At 41.5% G+C, this 26353-nt stretch overlaps 1 protein-coding gene and 1 pseudogene across 13 annotated transcripts in view; both read left to right on the forward strand.

The window, feature by feature from the left end:
• EYA1 (EYA transcriptional coactivator and phosphatase 1) overlaps nt 1-16821 on the forward strand; it is a 306480-nt gene extending 289659 nt beyond the window's left edge. For 8 of the 13 annotated variants that reach the window (XM_069466371.1, XM_069466378.1, XM_069466372.1 and 5 more), the window contains 5 exons: nt 72-232; nt 1236-1350; nt 1455-1576; nt 5563-5663; nt 14817-16821. In XM_069466371.1, coding sequence (XP_069322472.1) covers nt 72-232; nt 1236-1350; nt 1455-1576; nt 5563-5663; nt 14817-14897 — 580 coding nt within the window. In that variant the 3' untranslated portion in view covers nt 14898-16821. The remainder of the gene's footprint in view (nt 1-71; nt 233-1235; nt 1351-1454; nt 1577-5562; nt 5664-14816) is intronic. The other 5 variants (XM_069466374.1, XM_069466381.1, XM_069466384.1 and 2 more) reach the window with 2 other exon arrangements.
• An 8474-nt stretch (nt 16822-25295) lies between these two features.
• On the forward strand, nt 25296-26353 carry LOC138381822 (S-formylglutathione hydrolase pseudogene; annotated as a pseudogene).

The following is a 26353-nucleotide window of genomic DNA, read 5'->3' on the forward strand; positions in this document are numbered from 1 at the left end:
GTTTAATTGCTCACCTAATTAAGATGAACTTTCTTTTCGGTTAACTTTGGGCTTTTCTTGCATCTAAATAGCACATATAACTTTGGAACAGATGGCTTTCCTGCTGCAGCAACCAGTGCTAATTTATGCTTGGCAACTGGCGTCCGGGGCGGCGTGGACTGGATGAGAAAGTTGGCCTTCCGCTACCGACGGGTAAAAGAGATCTACAACACCTACAAAAATAATGTTGGAGGCAAGTGACTCCCACCAGTATTTCAGTGGGTTAGTTAAGATAGTCTAGATAAAATTCTAAAAATACCATACACTTGTGTGTCACACTATTGTGTATATAATAGCTTTTTCAGGGCAGTTTCATCTAACTGGCCATTCTGCTGTGATTTAGTGACAGAAATATTAGACTAGATCCAGCTGCCCTGGCTAGTCTAGTCTACCCCTGGCTCCATTACCTAGTCGTGTGACTTGGGGCAAATTTCTTGACATCTCTGACATTTCAGTTGTCCTTCCAAAGAAGGAAGATTAGCAACCCTCGCCCAAATCACAGATGGGTTGTTAAGCTCCTGGTACCTGGTAGATGCTTCTATTAGTTTGGATCTTTCCATTGTGATTCAAAATGGCTTTAGCATAAAAAGGAAATATATTGACAATAATGAAAAGTTTAGGGATGATGTTGGTTTCTGGATATTATAGCATGCCTGTATCCAGGTGCTCAAATGAGGCCAGCAGGAGAGCCTAGGCTGTCCTTAGGGAAGGAGTCATGCTAGGTCCGTCTGTCCCTAGAAGCAGTAAAATGACCACCAGTAGATCCAGGTTTATATTTCACCAGTTTGGCATCTCCCTAGGGGGAAGGAGAGGGGGAGAGATCTTTCCCAATAGATTCCACCAAAGTTCCAAGACTGACTTTCACTGGCCAAGTCAAGGCCAGAAGCTTACCTGGGGTTGGTCGGGTTGGGTCTGGCCAAACTACAAGTTAGAGGAATGGGGAAGAGTAGACTCCCCAAAACGAAGAAAAAACTTCTATAACCAGAAGAAACGATGCTAGGAATGCAAAATCAGTAGATGTTTCCTGTAATATTAAATAAATATTTGCCCACTGAATGATAGTACGTGAAAAATACTTTGTGTACTATAAACCTCGAGGGGAGTGTTAGCAGTACTGTTAAATGTTTGTTCTTTATAAAGCCCAAGAGCCATGTTGGTAAGGAAGTGCAGCTCATCCTGTGCTTTTTAATCGTCAGGTCTGCTTGGTCCGGCTAAGAGGGAAGCCTGGCTGCAGTTGAGGGCCGAGATTGAAGCCCTGACGGACTCCTGGCTGACACTGGCCCTGAAAGCACTCTCACTCATTCACTCCCGGTGAGGCTGTCTGTGGGGCCTTTGCTGGGAGGTGGGCGCTGCTCATGCCTGTTCATTTGGGAGATTTATTTTTCAACAGTCTTTTCTTCTTCCTGTTCTCATAGGACGAACTGTGTGAATATCTTAGTAACAACTACTCAGCTTATCCCAGCATTGGCGAAAGTCCTGCTATATGGATTAGGAATTGTATTTCCAATAGAAAATATTTACAGTGCAACTAAAATAGGTGAGCCACATTTTTTTCTTTATAAACAATCAACCCTCTTCCTTCAGGCTAATTAAAATGAAAGGCAACAAATGAGACTTTTTTTTTTTCCCCAGAATGCTAAATAGGTCAGAAAACTAGAAGAATAATTTAACCAATTTGCAAAATTGGCTTTAGTCATTAAGAGAAATAGAAAGCATAATCTATGTAGCTGAAGCCATAAAACTTCAGTAAAATGTTGTTTTATTTTGTTTTTAATTCTGTATATATCAACAATTGAGTTCCCATTGTTGTGGAGATGTAAAAAAAAAAAATAAGCTTCTTGAATGAAGGAAACATTTAAGGGGAAAAGAAATTTAGTTAGAATATAAACCAAGGCAGAATAAAAGTAGGGGTAAAAGGAAGACATGGCTCTTTTTCTCAGGGAAGCAGACATCTCACTAACTATAATCCAGTGTGAGAAAGGAGGAAGAAAATGAGCATTTATCAGTTATCTTCTAGATGTCCAGAACTGTGCTAAACATTGTACATGTTAAAGTCAGTCTTCACAATCTTGCCATTTTGCAAATGAGGAAACTAAAGCTCAGAGTCTTAAGTAAATTGTTCGAGTCAATAGCAAGCAAAGCTAAGGGTCTCCCTGACTCCCAGGTCCAGACTCCTTTCCATGCCTGGAGAGGCTCCTCCTGCTTAAGTGCCTGAGTGTGCACATGGCTGAGGAAGCTTCACTCCCACCCCGGAGGTGGCAGAGGGCAAGGGTCAGGGAAAGTCAAAGAGAAGAAAGACATTTGAGCTGGGGGGGCAGACAAGAGTTTACCAGGTAGATGGGCCAGTGAGAAGAAAGGGCCGGAGACATTAAAACGTGTTCCCTACGGAGGGACTTGGGAGTGGTCCCAGGTGGCTAGTGTGCAGTGCTCATGGGAAGCTGAAGCCAGAAAGGTGGATGTGGGTTTAGTCATCAGTGGCCTTGTATGTTACCCTAAGCAGATGGGTATATCCTAGCCCAGGGTAAGAGGGGGATGAGCATCCTAGTCGGTGGGAAGGCGGCTGTCTGTGGATGCTCAACCCTATCTAAAATAAAAAGGGGCCAAAATGGGGTCCCTGTAGGTCTGACTTCCATATGTCTGCACTGATATTCCTCCTATACTTCTTCTTTAAAGTATTTACTAAGTGATCACTAAAGAATCACTGGTATGATGATTTATTCATAGTCTTTCTTGCTAGACTATAATATTCTTGAGGACTGGGTTTATCTCTCTTGCTCATCATAGTAGCTGCAGCACCCAGCACATAGTAGGTCCTCAGTAAATGTTTGTTGCTTGACATGGATGAATAGATGGCCATTTATTTTGAGGAAGGCTGACAGAGAGGTTTCTTTCAGGCAGCTGGGTCAGATGTGACATGATTAACAGATGGGGAAATCAAGTTTGATCTCATCAATGTTGAGTTTGAAGAGCCTATGGGGTATTCAGGTTGACCTTTCAAGTTGGAGATACATATCTGGAGTTTGAGAATGATTGATGCTTCTTGAGTGGGACCAAGAATAGAATACTGGAAAATACTTATAAAAAGAAAGAAATATACCAAATAGAATAGAATTCCCAGTAGCCCATTACAACCAGAATTTTTATATGTTCCCATGTTCCATAAAAATAGCAATCAGCATTAAGTCATATGTTTATCCTATTTTCATCTTTATCGATAGAGGAATTATATTGTGTTTTGTAAACAGGGATTGGGGTAAAAGTTTACCAGTGCATGAAAGGTGGAACAAATGCCAAAGAAGCATACAGTACAGAAGGGTAGTGCTTAGCTTCCCAGAAGGAAAGTACAAGTAATATTACATGTCTTGTGCATGGAAGCTTAATCCTGAATAATCTAAAAGTGGAATATAGTAAGAAAGTACAGTGACAATCCAGTAAGGATTAAGTTTTGGGTTTTTTTGTTTTTTGTTTTTTTTTTTTTTTTGAGACAGTATTGCTCTGTTGCTGGGGCTAGAGTGCAGTGGCGTCATCATAGCTCACTGCAGCCTCAAGCTCTTGGGCTCCAGCGATCCTCCTGCCTCAGACTCTGAGTAGCTGGAACTATAGGCTGGCGCCACCATGCTGGCTAACTTTTTTATTTTGTATAGAGATGGAGTCTCACTGTTGCCCAGGCTGGTCTCAAACTCTTGGCCTCAAGCAGTCCTCCCCCCTCAGCCTCTCAAAGTGGTAGGATTACAAATGTGAGCCACCACACCCAGCCAGATTATTTTTAAATGGGCATTTTGTTTGACATATTAGGCTTTAAATTATTTTTTTTAGTACAGAATAAAAATTATAATTAAAAAAACTATGGTGGCAGAAATTATCTCAAAACCGGAAATCATCTCACTTTTCTCTGATATTTTAATGAGAAAAGTAGAGATTGAAACTCCTGTCATTTTAGGTAATTTTGCCATCAAATAAGATCTATGTGGGGATCAGTGCAGAAAACCCAGTAATTTTCACTGTAGGCAGCATGCCAAAGTCATAAGAGAAGATAACTGGTATCTCATTTAACAGAGCTATGATGCTCTTTCAGACAAAATAGATTCATCAAAATGAATATATAAGACTTCTAATTAACTTCTAATTAAATCATCTTCATTTTCTTAATTTTTATTGTGAAAAATTTCTACATGATCCAAAATTCACAAAGAAGCCTATAGTAGATAATAGGCTATAGTAGATAATAGCACTACTTTTTTTGTCCACCACCACTTCACCTTTAAATACCATTGTTTACCTCCCTTTTTCCACATGAGGGAAACTTTGCAAAAACACATAAGCATTTCCCTATTAGGAGGCAAACAAGTTTCATGACATCTAAGTTTTGGGTTGCATATATTTGCAGTGAAGACTATACCTTGTTTCTTAAAGTGATTTAGTATTTCACAGTTTAGTGGGCAACTAAAGAAGCATTGAAATTGCATCCTTTGAATAAGGCTGGCTCTATTTCATTCTGTCAGATGCAAACTAGAGATTTTAGCGCAAAATACAAATATAAAGCAGACATTTGTTTAAGCAAACAAGCAATTTGTTCATGTGTATATCTGATCCTTATTTGAAAGAGGTGCAGGCCTCGCTCAGCCATTCACATTTGAAAACTATAAACTGCCCATTGTCCATTAAAATGACCCTATTGGCAGCCCACGTCTTGGAACGCCAGTTTCTTCTCTAAGAAGAAACAATGCCTGCATTAACTGCGGGGATGTGCTGACAGTGTAGCCACCACGGGAGCCCAGACTAAGTCATGACATGGGAAAGATAATAGACAGATAAAGGTATTCTGTTACCTTCATCCCACTTTTCCTCCAGGGAAGTGCTTCACTGAACATTAGATGCCTGGGTAAGGTAGGCATGATCTCGCTGTAGTACCCCAAATTACCTGACATTTGTTTCAGGAGAAGTTTGATGAGAATATTTCAGGTAAACACATTAGGCTTTGGGGCCCTTTAATTCAACCTGAAAGTGAAGGAATAAACTAATCCCAGTGCTTGTTTTTTCATGCTGTAACAAAACCAAATCCAGTTATTTTATCATTCTCAATTGTCTTTGGATTGGATGTTATTTTTAGAGTTTGATATATATTTTTTAAATCAAGGTAAAACGTGTTGCCAGAATTGCATGCCTTTGTTTAGTCTCAGCTTGTAGGGGAAAAAAGTACTACTGCGAAACAATACTTTTTCCTCCAGTTGCTATGAGGTGATTGACTAGATCCCACTTTTTAATAAATGAGTCCTTGGGAAAAGAGTATCTAAACTATCAGTTTCCAAGGGACAGGACACCACACTGCCAGTTAATTTATAATTTTTAATTTATTGTGCTGTTCCGCATACCACCCAAGTGGCATAAAGACACACTCCTAGTTGCACAAGTGGAATAGGATTGAATCAGAGCAGGAAGAAAACATTTTATATAAAAAGCTCGAGCGCTATCACATTGAGTTACCCAGACTTTACATCTAATAGATTTATTTTTATTAATTAGGAAAGGAAAGCTGTTTTGAAAGGATAATTCAAAGGTTTGGAAGAAAAGTGGTGTATGTTGTCATAGGAGATGGTGTGGAAGAAGAACAAGGAGCGAAAAAGGTGAGCATTCCCAGATGGTGCATCTTGTCCCATTTACTTTTTCTTAGTCCTCAGAATTCTCACAACTGTATCATTTAAACAAGTTTCATTTCTCTGAAACTATGCATGTGTGTAGAACTGTAAGCGCTAAAACAATGGCAGAATAGGATTCAATAAATATGAAGTGATATTTTTGAGTAGTGGTGTGTACAAGCTTGAGCCACAGGTGGTCGGTCTTCAGAGAATGTAGACTCTGGGAGCAGAAAGGAAGGCTCAGTGGTGTAGCCGTCACCCAGAACAGAGAGAACACAAGTGCCTGACTCATACCAGTGCCCTCTTCCCGCCCCACCCTATGGCAGACATTGCCAGGTGATTCAAACCTTGTTAGCTGAGCCTGGACGCAGCCTGAGAAACTTTCAGACATCCTTCAGAAAACCCTCTGCTGGTTGGTCAGAGCTGGCTTGCAAGATGAAAACTATCTGCTGCCCTCAAGAACTTGATGCCTTCTGTTACCATGAGCTCAGCGCCTGCCTCCCTCAGGGCACTTGTAAAGGGGAAGGGAGTGGACCCGACTGTAAGTCTCTTGGCTCCCAGTTCACCCATTGCACTTCACCATATTCTTCTGAATCCCTGCAAGTGCAATTCTATCATTTCTCTTAGCAAAAGTTTTCTCATTATGCATTGCATTTTTATTAGGTCATTAAGTATGTCCTAATGTCCTATTTTGAATCAGAAGTTTAGTTTATTATATCTTGAACAAAAAGCAGTACAGTTAATCAAAGTATGTGCCTAAACTATCAACACAGTTTTGCTGCCTTAAGGGTAGCTTGTTTATGCCAGCAGCAAAGAAGCCTGGAGAGCAAGTGTCAATGAAATCACAGAAGGTATTTTCCATAGCTTGTTAAGAATTGAATATTTTTCTTTGCAAGAAGTGGTGCAAAGCCTGGAAGAAGTGGTAGTCAGTTGGTGCAAGGTCTGGTGAATATGGTGGATGACAAGTCCAGCCTCTCTAGTTTGAGCAGCATTGTTTTTTGTGACATGTGGTCTTGCAAGAGGATTGGCCTGTTTCTATAGACCAGTCTCGGCTGCTAGATCACAAGCATCCTCATCATTTCTTCTAACTGGTTGCAGTAGACATCCCCTATACTTGATTGACCAGGTTTGACAAAGCTGTAGTGGATAATACCAGCGCTGGACCACCAAACAGACGCCATTAGCTTTTTGTGATGAATATTTGGTTTTGGACTGTGTTTTGGCACTTCATCTTTATCCAACCATTGTGCTGAATGCTTGCAATTGTCAAAAAGAATCTATTTTTCATCACACGTAACAATACAGTGTAGAAATGGTTTGCCTTTATGTTGTGACAGCAGAGGCAAGCTTCGAGATGATGTCTCTTCTGATGCTTATTTAATTCATGTGGTACCCATCTGTCCAGCTTCTTTACCTTGCTGATTTGTTTCAAATGGTCCAATATTGTTGGAATGATAATGTCAAACCTTGCTGCTAATTCACGTGTAGGTTAAGATGGATTTTCTTCCACTACAGCTTTCAGCTCATCATTATCCACCTTGTTCTCAGGTCACCCACGTGGCTCATTTTTCAAATTAAAATCACCAGAACGGAACTTCTCAAACCACTGATGTACTCTTCATTCATTAGCCACCTCCTTCCCAAACACCTTGATGATATTTCAAGCTGTCTGCGCTGTATTGGTTCCACGATGGAACTCATATTCAAAAATAACATGAATTTTTTACTTATCCATGGTTTCACAAAAATTGCTGTTAAAAAATGTGAAAGATAATCACAAGTCAAAACATGTGTTTGAAAGACTAAGGATGTACCTTCACAATAGGGGGAAAAAAACAATAAGTGTCAAAGTGAAATTTCAGAGATATCAACTGTCAAACTTATTACTTAAGGAAACTGGACATTTCATACTTAATGACCTAATACAGGAGAGGACCACTTCCATACCTGGCACTTAGGGTCTTCACAATCTGGCACAACCTGCCTTTCTGATCTTTCTCGCCCACATCTTATGCTGCCGTCTCATGCATCGGCTCACCTTCCTCTGACCATGCCCAGCCCTCTTGTTCTGCTGTTGCCTCTCCTTGGAATGATCTTTTCCCAACAGTGCCCTGCTGTAATTGTTTTATACACTTCAAAATTCAATTCATGTACCACCTTTTCTATTACCTCTGTTTTTAAGGGCTCAATTATAGTAGCATTCGCTTTTGCTGGAGAAGCTGTAATGGTAAATAGCTTGGATTCTTGAGTGAGACACCTGGATTTGAATTATGGCTCTGCCGCTTACCGGTTCTGTGACTAAAGTATTTGCTCTCTTTGAAGAACAGTTAAAATTGTTTCCACTTCTTATCTTTGGACATGTCATTCTTTTTAAACAGGGCACACACATATACCAAAAAGAAATTAGATAGCCACCTGCAAAGAATATCTTCTTTGAACTTTTTTACTATGAAGAAGGCGTCCTAGCTCTCAAATTTGATTTTGTGGACGACTTTATGTAATGATTCCAAAAACATCTGCTGCAAACAAACTCTTTGCACCTTGAGACCTGCCTGTGTGTGTGTAAAATGTACAGCATTTTCAGGTTCAGATACCTAATAATCTTAACAAAAGATTCAGATGTTATCAGTCTATCACTCAGAGTGATAGATTGAACATTCCTTTATTATTTCTAACTTTATTGAAGGAGAATTTTTGTTTAGCCTTCTGAGGTTAACTAGTATTTAACCTGAGCATGAGTTGAGAGACAAAGATCTAATAATTCATAATAGATAGTAAGTATCTTTAAAGTGGAGTACTTCATAGAAGTAGAGAATGTTTAATTTGGGGAAAATATTTAATTTAGGGGGAAACATTACAATTCAACAATATCCCATTTTAAAAACTATGTGTAAAAATTAAAGCTAAAGAAATAAATTGAGATGCTATCCACCTTGAAGGATTGATAATAATCCTAATGGTGAGTAACAAGAATTGTTACCAGTTAGGAAACCGTTATTATCTCAGTTTTTCTTTTAGGTGTTCCTATTTATTATCTCATTAAATACAACAATTCGATGAGGAAGAAATCCTTAGACCCATTTTACAGATGATAAAACTGAGGCACAATAAGGATTAATAATTTGACCAAGATCACACTGCTAGAAAGTGGCCAAATAGGATTTGAACCTCTGGCCACAAGATTTAGCACAAAGTTCCTTCAAACTATAAACTACATTTATATATCTTAAATACGACTTGATTTTTAAAAAGAGTTTACATGCATATTTTTAAAATTATCAAAGTACAATTTTTATTTCCTTCCTTTTGGGAGATAGATATAACTATGTCTTCTCCCTAAATTTACATTCATGATTAAAATTTTAAAAACATGTTAATCTGATGTTTAAGTACTGAGCAATTTAGATTATTAAATTAATAGTGAACAAGTTCTACACATTTGAGCACTAAAGTGTTCTGTCAAATCAAAACACTTTGTATTTCAAAATTGATTTTAACCATTTAACTTGTCTCTCTTAGTTTCTGTGTCCTTTTAAAATCTAGTACAACACTCTCCTCTTTTCTCTGTGGAGATGTCTTTCATCTCCCTAAAAATGTTCTTTTCCTAGAGATAGGTACTTTTCTTAATCCCAGAAACAAAAACCAGTCAGTAAATCTACCAGTTGCCTATTTTGGTAATGGTCAATTGAAGTCTGTTCTGTCATCCTTATTCTTTTTGCCAATGTAGTCCAAGGGTTGTCATCAGTAATTTAATCTATAATTTGTATCATAAAAAAAATACCCCTTTCAAAGAGAAGTTAGAATACCTCTGTTTTGTAAGAGAACCTCATTCTAAAAGGATCTCTTGCAAGAGTTTTCTGTGAGTGCCTCTTTGTTCCTAGAAAGCCACCTACCTATTTCCGTAGTCTTCCACTGACATTTGTCTTTTCTTGTCAAAATCTGCCAGGCTTTCTTTTTTTTTTTTCTTTTACCATAAAATGCTTTGTTTCCCTAATACAACATGGTTTGAGTGAAAATAGTTAGACATAGGTATGATCACAAAAAAATCAAAATGCAACAGTCTCCTGTACGCTATGCTGACATCTAGTTTTCATTTCTTGAGTAAAAGTGGCCTTGCAATTAGGGAAGTATTTGTACCTCCATATGCAAACTTTTTGGAGATAATGTATGCATATGAAAGCACAGATGTTTTTTGGTCCCCACTCCTATACACTTTTCTGTGCCTGCTTTTTTTCACTTCTGTCCTGGCAGTTATTCCCTATCAGTGCACAGACCTCTGCGTTTCTAATCCTTTTAAGTGACTGCGTCAGTATTCCATTATGTGTATGTGCTATTATTTAACCAGCCCCCGGGGGCTGAACAACTAGCTGGTTTCCAGTATTTACTGTTACAAACAGTGAAGGGTCTTTATTTGGTTCATGTATGTGCAAGTGTATCTGTGGGTTAAATTCCTGGAAGTGCAACACTTGGGTCAGAGAGTATGTGCTTTAAAATTTTTGAAACATTTTAACACATTTTTAATAATTCAGCAAAATTCACTTTACATGTGGGTATTCACGTACCTAGCTTTTTATATGACTGATGTTATGTATAACCAGGGGGCAAAATACCAGATGCGGAAGGGTGTGGTAAAGAGATTTGGAAAGTTGCTCCTGTAGACAAGAGGAGCAGGAAAAATGTGTCATAGTTTTCCCATAGGCAGTATTTTAGTTCTAGAGACCCAAAAGCATGTGCTTCTTTAGGCCTTTACGTACCCACTTCTCTCAACATATGTCTAATCTTGATAAACTAATGATACATGTGTTATAGTTCAAGCATCATTTCTGTTAAGATTTGTGGGCAGCTGTTTTTAGTCTCAGGGCTCCAGTGACCTCAAGAAATATCTCCACTTAGGCATCCCATGTTGTACCCATGTGAATACAAGCAAATAAAGTCAGTTGTCCCAACCCAGTTTGCCCTCTCCAACTTTCTTTGGGCTTCTCTACTTCCAGCCCATCAACGAGTCACCTGAATTCTCTCTTCACATGCATGTCTCTCATCCATCGCACCCACTCCGTTTCCACCGTCACTCTGCCGACTTTCTCTGCCACTCACCGGACACACCTCCAATCCATTCTTCCCTGGCTGCTGCCTTAAATTGCTGAAAATACCTCCCCCTTCCCTGTGTCTCCCAGCTTTGAATGTTAGCCTCTCTATCATTTATTGTATTAATACAAGATAGGAATTTAAACTCCTTAGATATTCCAAGCACTTCTACCTTGAAAAACCTCCTTCCTTAACATCTCTATAACGAACACACCATTCCAGCCCCATCACCTCTGGACTAATCACTCCTAACTGGGAATCCCACCTCCTTCCCCTCTACCTCTGCAGCTCAGCTAAGCTCTCTCCTCTCTGAATTTATCGTTTTGATTCTTAATTCCTCACTGCCTTACATTGTGATGAAATTGTTTCATCACATACGTCTTTCCTGCTGAGCAGTTCTTGACATTGGGGACATATGTCTTGTGTGTGTTACGTATCTGCTGTAGCAATGGTGCTATATAGGTAATATACTATTTTGATAATAAAGTCATAGATTTAATTAAAGCTAGAAGCAACCCTGAGTCACTTCCCCTTAACCCTACTTTAGGGGTTTTAGGGCTCCAGGGAGAATGTGCCGTAGTTGAAGGTCACACAGAGAATGCTGGAGTTGAGAGCAAAACCCAGGTCTCCTCATTCTAGCACGTGTTTTTCTTTTCCCCTTTTGCCACTATTTCTCTCTGATTTCATACAAGAAAAATTTGTTCCAGTAGCTAAGCATTGACACAAGAAAAAAACTTCACTTTGCACCCATTTGTCTTGGGAAACTCTTATATATGCAAAAAATCTTTGCATATTATCATTGTGCAATATTAGTTTTAATCATTAATAAGAACTTATCACCTATTCTCTCCCCTAGACTCAGTCTTCTTATAATTACTCACTTAATATTAAAGCTACGTTTCTTTGAGAGGCCCACTATTTTTCATGTTTGTGTGAGAGAGAATGAAGCTGTTGACTCTAGTAGACTTCCTGTTATGAGAGAATGCTGAGGATAGAGTTGCTGTCCTCAGCAACTGGGGTGGGAATGTCCCCAGAGCCCGCCAGTTCTCTGTCACACGTACCTAAGGTTCGCCAGTTCTCATTGAAAAACCTTTGGTACTTTTGCTCAAGTGAATGGCCCCACTGCCAATGCATGGTGACAAGTTGTCTGTAATATACCACGGGCACATTTCACCATTTGAACTCATTTCACGGTGCTACTTGACCATGTGGTTCTTACTGATATTCTCTACAGGAAGACTAAAGCCATTAGTGCCTCAGTGCAAGTAAACAAGCCAATTCAGGCTCCTTGTGGGTAATCTCACCTTTCCACATAGTGTTGAATATGGTTTGCATCAACCCGACACCTGTAAAGATGAGACACACAGCCATTGGACCAGTTCTTTGTTTACGGTGGGATTAAATGCCCCGTTTACACTTTAACCTCATACCAAAGAATTAGCGGGATTTTTTTCAGTTCTTTTTTCTATTTCTCTGCCAGTCATTGCATTCTTCAATGTCTGCTTCTGAGTGCACCAATAGCTTTCAGATTCGTATTGTTAACGGTTGCATATGTGGAGAACTTGTCTGTGAGAAACATATCTAACTTCAGATAATTAGCATGTGAATGAATCTGACTAAACCTGCTCTGAAAACATGCTGTCTCTCACTAGTATTTGTGTATGTTTTTATGAAGATAATTGTCTGAAAAGTTTCTGGATGACTATCTGAAGAGCCTCCAGCATTCTTCGTTATGTCCTATTATAATGGTACTTAAGATCAATAGACATACTGTGTAGTATTTCTTTATTCAGTTGCTGACAAGAAGCAGCTTTGGGGAAGGGCAATGAATCACTGGCAAATATAATAACATAAAAACACAAGTTAATTAGAAATAAAAAAGATAATAAATACCAAATAGACAGTTAAATGGAAATAATGGTTTTCTATAAAAATGATTTGTCTAAAATGGATTAGAGATTAAGTAGTAAAATAAGCAGGATGCTGAATGGTACATACTGTATATACACACAAAGTCAAGTATGTTTGAGTGTGTACATATATAGAATTGTTATGAACAAATAGGGAAATGTTTATGGTGGCTATCTTTGAGTAGTAGGATAAGAAATTGTATTTCTTTATGCAATTTATATTATACAAATATTTTATAATATGCATGAATTTCTGCTTTAATAAGAAACAAAGGAAGAAAGCATTCTGGATTGTAACTGATCAAATCGTTTTGATCAGCAGAGCATGGATAGGATGGTACCTGTGTGTTTTAACCTGTGCTATGCTGCTGGTAATTTACACAGCTGAATACAAAGGCCACAGAGAGCCCTTAGGAGGCAGTACAGCATATGGACTTCAGATTCAATCCTGGTATGAATCTTGGCTCCACTCCTCCTCTAAGCCTCAGTTTTTTCATTGGTAAAATAATGCTAGTAGTACCTATCTATCTCTGAGGTGCTTAGCACAGTGCCTAACACAATACCCAATAAATCATAACTGTTATTATCATTAATAAACTCTTTAACAGGGCTTACCAGGCCCAGCACCATCTGGCTCCTGCAGCCAGTCATGTCTCCAGCTATGTCTTTTCTCTCATACCCAGCTAGCTAGTATGCTAATAATGAATTTCTCTATTATCTTCTGTCCCCCAACCCACACAGCCATAAGAGTGCTTTTCTGAATGTTTATCCTTTCATACCTAGCTCAACTATCACCTCCTCTTTTCAGACATTGCCCCAGTCCCCTAGGCAAAGGTAATTGCCCTTCTCCCACTCCTCCTAGAACGTGTAAATGAACACTTGTGATTGTTGTACATTTCTGCTACTCACCCAGACTGTGAGAGGGTAGGCCAGGTGCATCTCTGGGTCTTCTACACCTAGCGCAGTGTGCCCTGTAAGAACGAATGCACAGTGGTACATCTTACAACCTAAAGCGATCTTTAGTACTCATTTCTGGACTATTCTGTTATTAAAGGATAACAGAGATACATAGATACTCCAAAAAATCTTGAGTTCAGAAAGGTCTACATTTAATATTGGAATGTAGTATATGATTTTAACAGATAATTAGAGGCAAAGACATTGTTAATAAATAATAATTTGTATGCCAATATATAACATCTGTGTAAACTATATCAAAGTAGTAGCTTCCACAGTTACCTACAGATTAAAAAAAAAAAACCTCACTTCTGCTTGCTTCCATGCTAAATTCTCCTGAAAGTCTGAAGTTTTCCCAAATTTCTCAGAACTATAATTTCAAATTATACTCTGGGCTCCATATTTTTTGTGTAAAACCACCTATTTTTCTATGAGCTAAACAGAATTTTGTTCTCGGAAAGGTGATTATCTAAATTTATTTAAGAAAAAGATTTTGCTGGTGCAAAAGTACTCACTATAGTGCTTTTGAGCGTGAAAGTTTATCATCATGTTTTCACCTTTTGTGGATAAGGTAACCTCTGTTTTTGACCTGTTTTTCTTGTCTCTGGTTTATTCAGGTGCTTTCACAAGCATTCCCATCATTTAAACTAGATTTTTAGATTGATGGCTTAAACTACAAAAACAAACAACCTTAGATATTTATTTAAATTTTTTCTTACTTGGTGAAGCCATTTTAAGGTCAATGTGAAGAATAACTGATGGAAATAAATGAAAAAATATTGCTTCATATTAATATACAAACAAGATTATGTTAGGAAAAAATCTAAAATATTACCAACTAAGGAAAACTGCTAAAACTCATAAAATACAAGCTTTTTAAACTTTCAGCACTAAAAACCTACTGGATACATATGTGTTCAGCAGCATTCTCTTATTTAAAGACCAAGTTAAGAAATATCCATCACCTTCTTAAAAGAAACAGACTCTAGTTTACATTTTAAAATTCAGTCCAGTATTCTTAGGGGAGGATTAAGTTTGAATTTTTGTTTTAAATAGATGTGATGTTAAGATGTGAGCTGGCAGTTTTCACACTGAGAAAAGGGGTGAGCAGCACAGTGGATTTCAGGGGTTGTCAGGGCTTGTGCCGTGCTCGTCCCCGTCCTCACCATGTGTCTGCCCCCTTCTGCAGCACGCTATGCCCTTCTGGAGGATCTCCAGCCACTCGGACCTCATGGCCCTACATCACGCCTTGGAACTGGAGTACCTGTAACAGCGCATGGCACTTTGAAACCGCACACCTGCTCTGTGACCAGGGACAACTCCAACAAGCCTGCATGTCTCATCAGCGCTGGACTCCAGAACTTAGCGATTTCAACATACTGATGCACAGCTGCTGCCGGTCTTGACCTCTGCCCTTGTGGGAAATGGAGGACCACGTCTATTTCTTCAGAACAGCTGTTGACTCTAGTACTGTGAATCCAGTGAAAATAAGCCATGACAATGTTCTAGCACAGTGTAATGTGTCTTTGCCACATTAACTACACGGTTCAAACCTGTGAAGAAAGGACCTGCAGACACTTCAGTTTTAGCATTTTCAATGTGACATAAACAGCTTCTCCAATACAGAAAACTTGATTGCACAAAAAAGACTGAAATGTGTTTCCTGAATCCAGTGGAGGAATTGTCTTATAAAGGAGGTTTACTTTTTGGTGTCTCATACCCAGGGTAATCTGTACATCTCTACTTATTTATGAACAGACTTTTTTAAAACAGCTTTATTGAGGTATAATTCATATACCATACAGTTCACCCAAGCAGACTTTTTTGACATCAAATGACTGAAGAGACAATAGCAGTAGAAATAAGTGATTAAAGTCCTTTGCCTCACAACGTGGCAAGTACAGTACTTTCAATTTTAGCATATGGCAAAGTAGTTTAAAGTATGTCTAATTTAAACGTGTAATATGTACATCACTGAGACAATCATGTACAGAAAGAATTTTTGGTGTAAATTTGTAATAATGGATGATTCTTTTACATATTGTTTAGGGAAATGATCTTGAAAGGTAGCAATGCCTTGGTAGTGAAGCATGAGGCAACACGTGCACAAACTCATGTGCTGTGCCTTATCCAAGTATTGGTATAAATATGTAGATCATGGATTTTTTTTTTTAGATAATGTTGTCAAGACCAAAAGCATGGATGTCAAGTGTCAATAAGGATTCTGTTTTCTAAATGATTTTTCCCATCCGTTCTCCTAAATTTTTAAAATGCTGTTATGAGGGCCTTGATAAAAATAATACAGCAGTTTCTTAAATAATTTGAAAAAAATAAAAAGTCCTCTTACCACCTCATTATTTCATTTCAATAATGTATTATATGTAACTACTTGGAAAAAATTATTATTCAAATGCTTCTTCCCACAGAAAGAATATAGATGATAGATATATTTTATTAATAAAATGGTTCATGAATTGGAGACTAGCAAAGTTTTCATGTGCTCAGAATTATTATTATGTCTGCATTTTCTTACTTAAATAAAGGAATACTTTACCATGTATCTGGAAATCAGCAAAACTTTGCATTACGCCCTACGTTCATATTGTCTTCCTCCCCTCCCAGAGGAAAGTTCATTGCCAGCAGTGAACATGGCCCAGTCATTATCACCGTGGAAATGATGTTCCTCTCCACCTGCATTGTGTATTACATGACAAGCATAAATCTGGGAAATTAAAATATTACCTTTGTTGTACCATAAGAAAATTTCTCCAAAATGAACAGTTTGGGCACTATTTTCTCACATCTAAAGCTTCCCATTGTCATAAAATTACTCTTAGGATGAATTTTCTTAATATTGGGGGAAAAAAAACACCAGCTTTGACGCAAAGTAGCTGAAGAGCTACTCCATCCTTCTCTGAGATTTCATGTTGCTGCTAGAATTAGTATTTGTGAATTCTCCAAATTGTTTAAATTAATAATTGGGGTGTTTTTTTTTTCTTTTTTTGCTTGAAGCAAAGAGAATTTGACAGTTTTTTAACCTTTTCATTTTACGTTTTTGTACTCTGCAGACTGAAAAGACAAAGTTTATCTTGGCCTTACTGTATAAAGGTGTGTTGTGTCCACAATTGTGTACAGAATTTTTCTTCATTAATTTTGTGTTTAAGTTAATAAAATTGATTTGTGAAGTACTATAAGTTCCTTCACTGTCACTATCATCATCTTTTTCTTTCGGTTATATGAAATAGCAGGATCTTGGTTGCAGTAGAGCACACGAAGTCCAACAAAAGGAAGTTGTATGAAGCAATTGCAATGATGGCTTTATCAGTCCTTCAGGCGGACTACACTTGAAGGCTAACAGCTGTTTCTTTGATCACTGTTAAGAACTGATGAATGGGAAAGCATTTTACTTCCCCCAAAACTATATAAACTGTACCTTCAACTCATTTATCTGCAATAGAACAGAATTCAGCATAAAGCATCTTGGATTGTAGAGATTTAGCCACTTAAATACCCAAGGGACAGCAATCTAAAGCACTTCTGTCCATAAAGAACACCCACAACATATACCTTTATGATTTGGCCAGATTAATCACTGACAGAGCTATAAAACAGCACAATTTGCTTCCTCCTGAGAATTTAATCTCAAAAACACATTAATATATGCAAACACATGAAAATCAAGCATGCAGTTGTCTGGCCCAATTGCCAGGCCCCTAATGTGTATTTTTCACATGCACACATCAGGCCAAATGGCCTGGATAATGAGGTGTCTTAGCATGTGCAGACACCCCAAGAATGAAGAGAGTTTGGAGAAATTGTTTAAAGAGAGGCGGGGGTGGGGAGTGAAGGGATTGTTGGGTCTCAGGTGAACAGGCAAAATGGCATACTCTCAGAAGATGAATTTTCTAAAGCATCACTTCTAACATGATACCCCCTCGTCAAGGTGTTTACATAGCTTCCCTTTTATCATGGATTAGAGCTCAGAGTTTTCCCCCTGGCATTCTAGAGCCTCCCACATACAGTCTCTACTTTCTTCCCAGCATTCTCTCTCAATACGAAATGACCTAGCACACTAGGCTAGTGCACTGGGCTCTGTAGTGGGCCAAACAGCCCTCAAGCATCTCTGCTCAGAGCACCCCATCGCCCACAGTGACTCCTCCGCATTCAACCCACCCAAATCTTGTCCAGCTCCTGTCCCTCCTCCTCTGCAGAGCCTTCTTTCCTACCATAGCGTGGGAGTTAGTGCCTTCTCTTGACCTTCTCCTGCCCTCTCTATGCCTGTACTGGAAGGCCACATTCCATTCAGTGAGGACTCTCTGGGCCCCCACAGTGTGGCCCGGTCCTAAAGTGCTGAGGATAGACATCCCTGCTCCCAGGACTGAGTTTACAGTGGAGTTGGTAGAAACAGACAACGAATGCATTACTGAATGAATGAATAAGCTACAAGTTCTTTATGGAAAATAGAACAGAACATGGGTCAGTGACAGGCGTAAGCCACCTGGGATAGGATATAGAGCCCAGACGTCTGAGCTGAGACCGACTGCTAAGAGGTGGGCAGAATGTAAAGAGGAGCACGCAGGAAAGGCCCTCAGAGGACACTTCTGTTCTGTGTATTCTGGAAGTGAAAACTACTCCCGAGGAGAGGACTGGGAGATGACTCTGTATGGGGAGGGAGACCAGGAAGGCCTTGAGGTCAGGGTCAGGGTCTGGACACTATTCTAAGTGAAATAGGAGGCCACTGCAGGCCCTGGTCTAGTTTACTCTCTGAAAGGGTCACTCTCGCTGCTGGGAGGAGGCGCTGGACAGGACCCAGGGAAGGCGGGGGCAGCAGTTACTGGGCTATCAGGGCAGTCCTGGGGGCAGGGTCGGATTCAGACGAGGATGATGGAATGGAAGCCTGGGTTTGTTTTTAGTGATGGCTAAATACTTGCTATAGGTCAGAGGGCGGGAACTTTGAGACACAAGTGGAGCTGGGACACATCCAGGGTAAGGGGTCTCAGCACCACCCTGAGATGGTTCCGCCTAGTGGTTAGGAGCCGGCGTCAGGCCCCAGGATGCCTGCAATCCCAGCTGCCCTGTCATAGCGGCCAAGTTATTTAACTTCTGAGCCTGTTTCCCCATCTATAAAATGGAATAATATCTACTTCAGAGGATTACTATGAAGACAAAATAAGTTAATACCTATATGTACAGTGCTTGGGACACTGCCTGACAAATCCTCTAGCGTGGCCTGTTATTAGGCTAAGTTTTCACAGACCTTTCTTCCCCCCCAGCTGAAGAACCAGCTACTTGAACACTCACACCCTGCAGACGTCCACTGCGTCCTTCTGGCCTGGTCTAGAAAACAAGCCAAAAAAGACAGTCTGGTCCCTGACCCTGAGCATCAGGACAGTGGCTATTAAGGAATTCATCACAATTCCAGGAAGGCTCAGTGAGCAGTCCTGGTGGAGCCCAGGGTAGGGCTGGGCAAAACTGCCCGAACAACTGATGTCCCAGCAGAGACCTGAAGGCTGGAGTGGAGTTGGTCCAAGCAAGGCAGGGAGAAGAGCAGAGCAGCCCAGAGTGATAAGGTGCAGCAAGCCGGGGAAGGAGACGGAGGACAGCCAGGGGCTAATGGTCCAGGGCTCAGAGTCAGGGGTCGGGTGGCCAGGAGAGGGAGGAGACAAGGGCTTCAGTTGTCCTTCATCTCTGAGCACAGCTTCAGGCACAGTTTTTCTATTGTACACGAGTGGGACTGCTCTCGGCCTTCATGGGAGAAAGAGGATGAGAACAGAAAGGACATGAGCCTCCCGCGTCCGCACACAGCCTTCACTGTGGGTGATGCTTCCACACTAAACTGCACTTAAAATGTTAGGTCTGGGGAGTGTCTAGGTGAGCCCTTTGTATTTTACAAATTACAAAACTTGGGTTAAATACTTTGCCCACGGGTCACAGCAAAGTAAGGCTAAGTGGTGATCCTAACCCACCCTCTTAGGTACAACTCAGAATCTTGAAAAGATGAGGAACGCCCAGGCCAGGCACCGTTGGCTTTGCCTCCCTGATCCATCACTGAACAGCAGCATGAGCTTAGGGGTCCCCTTTTATGACAGTTTTCAAGGTGGATTTGGTGTCCTGCCCACAGTTGGTACAATTTTCCAACGCTGTCCAAATGCCTTTTGTTTTTTTAACATTAGTGCCTTAGTCCTATGTCATCCTTCCAAAGTGGATTCCGGTGAGCACTTACAAATGTCAAAGAAAACACACAGACATTTCATAATACCTTTTTAAATTTGCTTTTCAAAACATTTGCATATGACATGGAGATTTCCCAACTCAAATGTATAGAAAAGAGGCCATTTGCTTACAGAAGATGGAGATGATGGACACGGTGTGTTCATTTAAGACTTATAAGAAATTTCCTTCCGGACCCTGGAACTTTCCCCACACTGTCTGCAGTTCTGAAAGCTTCCGCTGCGATAGTCTTGCCCATCACGTTCAGGATAGTTTTTGACAACGCAAAAGGCTGGTGTGGGTGAGAGCACTGCTTTCTTCCAGTGTCTCTCTGCACGGCTCCACGGCTCCCCATTCCGTGCCATTCTATAATACGATCTGACAGGATGACTTGCGGCCAGAGCAATGAAAGGGTTTGTAATTTAGGAAACCTCTGGCCTTGCTGACTGAAAGCAGGTTGTTTGTAAAAAGGAAATCCTGACCTCAGCTAACTGGCAAACTCTGTCAGAAGCAATAGAAAGAAGTGAAGGAGAAAGAACAGTGCTGGGGATCTTTATTGGCAACAGGAGAAAAACCCACGCGCTGCCAGGGGAAAGCCCTTGGCGGAGAGCTCGCCAGTGGGGGACCAAGACGTGCCCCGGGGCCAAGTGCGTGACTGTACACTTGCATGGTATTAACAGCATGGTAGCTCTGTGCTGGTCTGTGGGCTGGTTGGACAGGGAGGGTTTGCTGCTTGGGACAATAGCTAGACTGATGACCCTAAAAACAGATTCCCTCATTAACTGAGTTGGGGTCCCCTGCTGCAGGCGCCCCATGGCCTGCTCAGCTTGACGTGAAGCGCTGAGGCTCGCAGATCATAGGGGCTGTTCCAGGTGTGAAGGAGATGAGCTACCCAACATTTTCCATGTGGGTGCCTCCCACCAACTCATCCTCCTGTCCTCCCTCCTCTGTGTGCCGTCTTCTGTCAACTCCATGAAAGAAAAATGGCCCTGCAAGTTCCACCCTCCCTATGCCAGTGGCTCCCAATCAGCTGCCCATTTAAATCAGCTGGGGTCCTTTAAAAAATACCCATACTTGAGCCCCTCCCGGAAGCTTCTAATTTGCTTTGTCTGGGGTGGGGCTTGGGCAGCAGCAGCAGGTATGCGAGAAATCCAGTCACCCCCAGCAGGACTGGCCAACTGGCGGCGTGTGCCTTCCAGCTCTTGGCCTTTCTTGTCTCCTCCATTCTGATTCCCAGTTGGCCAGGCCCGGGCCCCTGAAATCCTTATGACCCCAACTCAGCACCAGTCAACAAATGTCTAGGGTAGCTCCTGATGTGCGTGTTCTGCCCAGTGTCAGGCATGTCCTCAAGAGCTAGTGGGGGAATGGATCTGTGATAAAAGCCAGCCTGCTATAAGGGCCACACTAGATTTCAAAGACACCTGCAATCTAGGGGAACAAAGGTTGCAAAGAATTTTAATTTGTGAGGGAAGCCCAAAAGACGTAGCAACTAATGTTGCCTGGAGAAACGGGAGAAGTCTCACTGAAGAGGTGACATTTTCATTGTCCTAAATGAAATAGAAGAATAAATAAGATGCTGATAGCTTCCTAACCCTAATCCTCTCCAACTACCCCCAGTAAAAGGCCTACTTGCTCAAGCCACAAGTCCAGTCCTGGGAAGGGATTCTACATCTCTCTCTTTTCTCTCCTCCCTCAAGCCCCACTTTCAGCCCCTTATGAAGACCTGCAGTCCGGGCTCCCCGTGCCCCTCGTGGGCTCCCGAGGGCCTTCGCACATGCTCCGTCCGTTGGAGGTCGCTGGTTTGTTCCCGCCTTTCAGGTCTCAGCGTAAACGCCACAGCCCCCACAACCCTCTCGCCTCCCCAAAACCCTGCTCTCTTCTCCCCTCACCGAGCCCTCGTCTGCTCCCTTTATCACACTTCCCACAACTTATCATTTTTAACCTGTTTGATTACTCTGTCGCCCGCCCCTCGCAGCGGGCTGGAAACCGCAGGAAGATGAGGAACACCACTAGTAGCGCATTTCCAGCATCAAGTGCAACGCTCGACACGTTAATACTTTTCATAATAAAAAAATTAAAATATTTGTTGACGAGATAAATGAATAAACAACGGATGAAAGAGCAAAGGCACTGGCGACTAAGAGGACAATGTTTACTGGGGAAACTGCAAGGAGTTCTGCCGAGCCAAGCTTGCACGTGGGGTCGGTAGGGGAGCAAGAGCAGGAGGAAAAAACCCTGAAAAATGGAGTGGGTCTCGGTAACCAAGGGTCCAGACTCAGAGATTCAGGAGTTGGGACTTTATCTGTTATGATGAAGAAGCCATCAAGGAATTTTAACCTGAGGGGTGATTGAATCAGATGTGTGTTCATTTGATTCATGAGGGACAAACGTACAGACATGGGCTGGCAGACACGTGGGAGATGGTTGCGACCATCAGGGCAAGATGTGCTGAGGGTCTCCGTCCAGCGGGAGCCCTGGGGATGGGAAGGCGGAACCCACATGGCAGGTGTCCCAGGGCAGAGCCGGGCGCGGTGGGAGGGGCCGGCTGCCAAGGTCCTCTTGCTCCATCCTTCCCACCCAGCACAGGAAAGGGTCGGACAGAGCCAGCCTTGTACAAAGTGACGTGCATTAAGTCAGAGGGTTACAGCTAAGGAAGGTGGGTGCTGGTTCATGCTCAATCTTCTCACTGTCCCAGAACTAGAAGGCTTCACTGTCTGGAAGTAAGTGAGTGTGTGTGCGTGTGTGTGTTGCAGTGAACTGTTTGGAGGGACAAGAATAGCAACCTGGTTTCCCTGATGGTTCCAGAAAGTACAGTACTGAAGCCCTTTACATATAATTAAGAAAATGTCACTTTTCCATTTCCAGTTGGGGAGAGGGGCCTTGCTAACCCCTCGCTGTGAAGGCTCTTATTGTCCACCCTCAAGTCACTACGGCAATCATAGCCTAGGGGTGGTCGCAGGCCCAGGCCTAACCTCAGGACCCTGATCCCTGGGCAGGGCCTCTGGACACAGCTTCCAGAAAACACGCGGTCCTGCACTTCAGAGGTGCACTAACAGAGGTGCTGTATCCTCAGAGGTAAGCCAAGCATCCAGCCGCTGCTTGAAGGTCCCTAACACAAGGCCCGTTTGACACTGTTCCTGGCACTTCCTGGGGCCAGGAGCCCGCCCTAGACAAACAGCTAAGTGTTGAAGAGGAAAAGAAAGGGAAGACAGAGAAGAAAACCAAGACAAAGGGTGCGGTGGAGGAAAGGGAGAAAGTTTGTTGTGTTAACTTGGACATTAAAAGGACTAAACCAAAGGCTCATCCCCCATGCTTGCTGCAGCCCTGGAGTGCGCAAGGCTGGACAAGTGCCCCAGGGTGCAGAGATCAAAGTCCCCGTGAGCACAAGTCCAACAGCCACCTCCCCAGTCCTCCAGAAAGGGCCCTTCACCTCCTGGCCTCCCTTGTCCCTGTCTGCAGGAACCTCTCACTGAGAAATCACCACAGGCTCTATCACCCAGCCTGCTCAGTGGTTCAAAAATACCAAAGAGTTTCCAGAATTTCCAATCTTCCCAAAGTTGTTAAAATGCAAGGGGGAGGGTGAGCGAGCGGATGGGGGAAGCCCACGCCCTTGTTGGAACAGTCTTGTTTTGAAAAACTTCTGCCCTCTGGGGTTGAAAGCATTTCTTGGCCCAGTGGAATCGAGAGGTGCCACGATAACTCCAGAAATGCTTCCAGCCCCTGACCTTGATATTTATTTGCAAAGCCTGACAGGAAATCGGTGCTGCACGTTCCATGAAAAACAAAGGAAAATGCAGGAATCAGAAAAAACAACAGACTGTCCTAAACAGCCTTACATCAACAGACTTTAAAGAAAATTAAATGCTAGAAAAATAGTTCCCTTTGACATATAATCTTGCAACACGTTCTGAGGACCCACTATGTGCCCAGCCCTTTGCTAGGTGCTGACAGAGTCAGTGCCCTGAGAAGCTCGTGTTCCTAGAGTGAGAGTCGGGTGCTGCTGAGATCAAGGCGGTAAGTGGGTGACTTGGACTTCACCAGGCAGGAAGCAGGGTGAGCCGAGAGGCTTCAGCCACAGAATTACGGAGGGATTATTGGGAAGACTCCTAGGACAAAATAATGTTTAATCTGTTCTGTGAAGAACAGGTGGGAGCATCACAGATGAAAAGAGAAAGGAGAGCATTGCTGGGGGAAATAATGAAAAATGTCTAAAACATTTCAGAAACTGAGCCTTCAAATGGCTATAAAAATTAAGCATGACATTGGATGACCTGATAGTTTATAACCACTTATGCAGTGCTTTCTACCTCTATTGTGAGAGACTCCTAGCAGAGCAAGAGAGATATGCCATGTGCATGAATGCCTGGGATTAAATTCATTAGGGGCTGCAAACTCAAATGGCAATCAGAATGCGCTAGGTGATATAAATGAATGAATGATATGGGCCTATTACAGAAATTCCAGGGTCCTCTCATTAAAAAAATTTTTCTTCTTTTGACAGTGACAAGTATTCAGAAAGTATTTCTACAGTATAAGAAAAATGTAAGAACAGTACAAGTAATGAGCAATAGGCATTTAGCCTCAGAACTAGGGAGGCAATAGAGAGTGGTGGGGAGTGTGTCAAACAGAAAAGAGCACGGCCCACATGAAGAGGATACCTGCTTCTCAACTCTAACCAGTTGTTTCCACGTAGGGATTCTGGCTCAGGGTGTCTGGTTTTCCAGTTTTCAAGAGAAGCCAGATTTCCTGATATTGGGAAGGAGTTGGTTGTAGGAATCTTAAACTTTATAAATTATGGATCAAAATAAAGAATTCTGTAGATCAATTAAAACATGATGTTGGACATGTGGAGCTCCTAGTTTAAAACATTCAAATAATGGGAACGGGAAATATTTCTGTCTGGAATGTCTGGGAAGACTTCGTGGAGGAACTCATGTTTAAGCTGGACCTTTGAGAAGGCTATTGGCAGAACTGAGTGCCTCAGGTAGGAGACTGAGGGGCAAAATGGCTCAAGTGAGAGCATCATTCATCCTTCTGAAGGTCCTCTAATTCAGTGGTCCCAAATTTGGCTACATATCAAAATGAACTTAGAAATTTTCCCCCACATTTATTAAATGTTTTTAATACTTAATTTTTAAATGTTTATTTATATTCTACAGTATGCATACACCTTGAAACATTATGGTAAGTTAAATAAGTTGAACACAAAAGGACAAATATATGATTCTATTTATATGAGGTACATAGAATAGGCAAAGTCATAGAGACAGAAAATAAAATAGAGGTTACCAGGGGCTTGGGGCAGTGAGGAATGGGAAGTTATTATTTCATGGGTACAGAGTTTCTCTTTGGAATGTTGAAAAATTCTAGAGCTAGATAGTGGTGATGGTTGTACAATATTTTGGAGGTACTTTAATGCCACTGAATTATACACTTAAAAATTATTAAAATGGCTGCCGCAGTCAGAGTGACTTACTAGTTCTCAGCTCCTGGCCTAACAGCAAGGAGGATTACCTCTCTGCACCTGCAGCAGCCAGGGGAAGAATGGCATTGAAACAGATTTCCAGCAACAAGTGCTTTGGGGGACTGCAGAAAGTTTTTGAACATGACAGTGTTGAACTGAACTGCAAAATGAAATTTGCTATCTACTTACCACCAAAGGCAGAAACTGGAAAGTTGTCTGCACTATACTGTCTGGTTTAACGTGCACAGAGCAAAATTTTATATCAAAATCTTGTTATCACCAACTGCCTCAGAACACAGTCTTGTCGTCATTGCTGCAGACACCAGCCCTCGTGGCTGCAGTATCAAAGGAGAAGATGACAGCTGGGACTTTGGTACCGGGGCTGGGTTCTATGTGGATGCCACTGAAGATCCTTGGAAAACTAACTACAGAATGTACTCTCATATAACAGAGGAGCTCCCCCAACTCATAAATGCCAATTTTCCCGTGGACCCCCAAAGGATGTCTATTTTTGGCCACTCCATGGGAGGCCATGGAGCTCTGATTTGTGCTTTGAAAAATCCTGAAAAATACAAATCTGTGTCAGCATTTGCTCCAATTTGCAACCCAATCCTCTGTCCTTGGGGCAAAAAGCCTTTGGTGGATATTTGGGAACAGATCAAAGTAAATGGAAGGCTTATGATTCTACCCATCTTGTGAAGTCCTATCAAGGTTCTCAGCTAGACATACTAATTGATCAAGGAAAAGATGACCAGTTTCCTTCAGATGGACAGTTACTCCCTGATAACTTCATAGCTGCCTGCACAGAAAAGAAAATCCCCATTGTTTTTAGATTGCAAGAGGGTTACGACCATAGCTACTACTTCATTGCAACCTTTATTACTGATCACATCAGACATCATGCAAAATACCTGAATGCATGAAAAACTTCAGATAAGAGAATCTCTTCAGGATTACAAAGGTTGTAAAAACAGAATTACCAAGCACAAAAAGATTTCAAAACATTGGATTTTATAATGCTAAAAGAGCTTCATTCTATGATTAAATCACTT

The sequence above is a fragment of the Eulemur rufifrons genome, chromosome 3 (genome assembly GCF_041146395.1).
Source record: "Eulemur rufifrons isolate Redbay chromosome 3, OSU_ERuf_1, whole genome shotgun sequence".
Classification (NCBI taxonomy): Eukaryota; Metazoa; Chordata; class Mammalia; order Primates; family Lemuridae; genus Eulemur; species Eulemur rufifrons.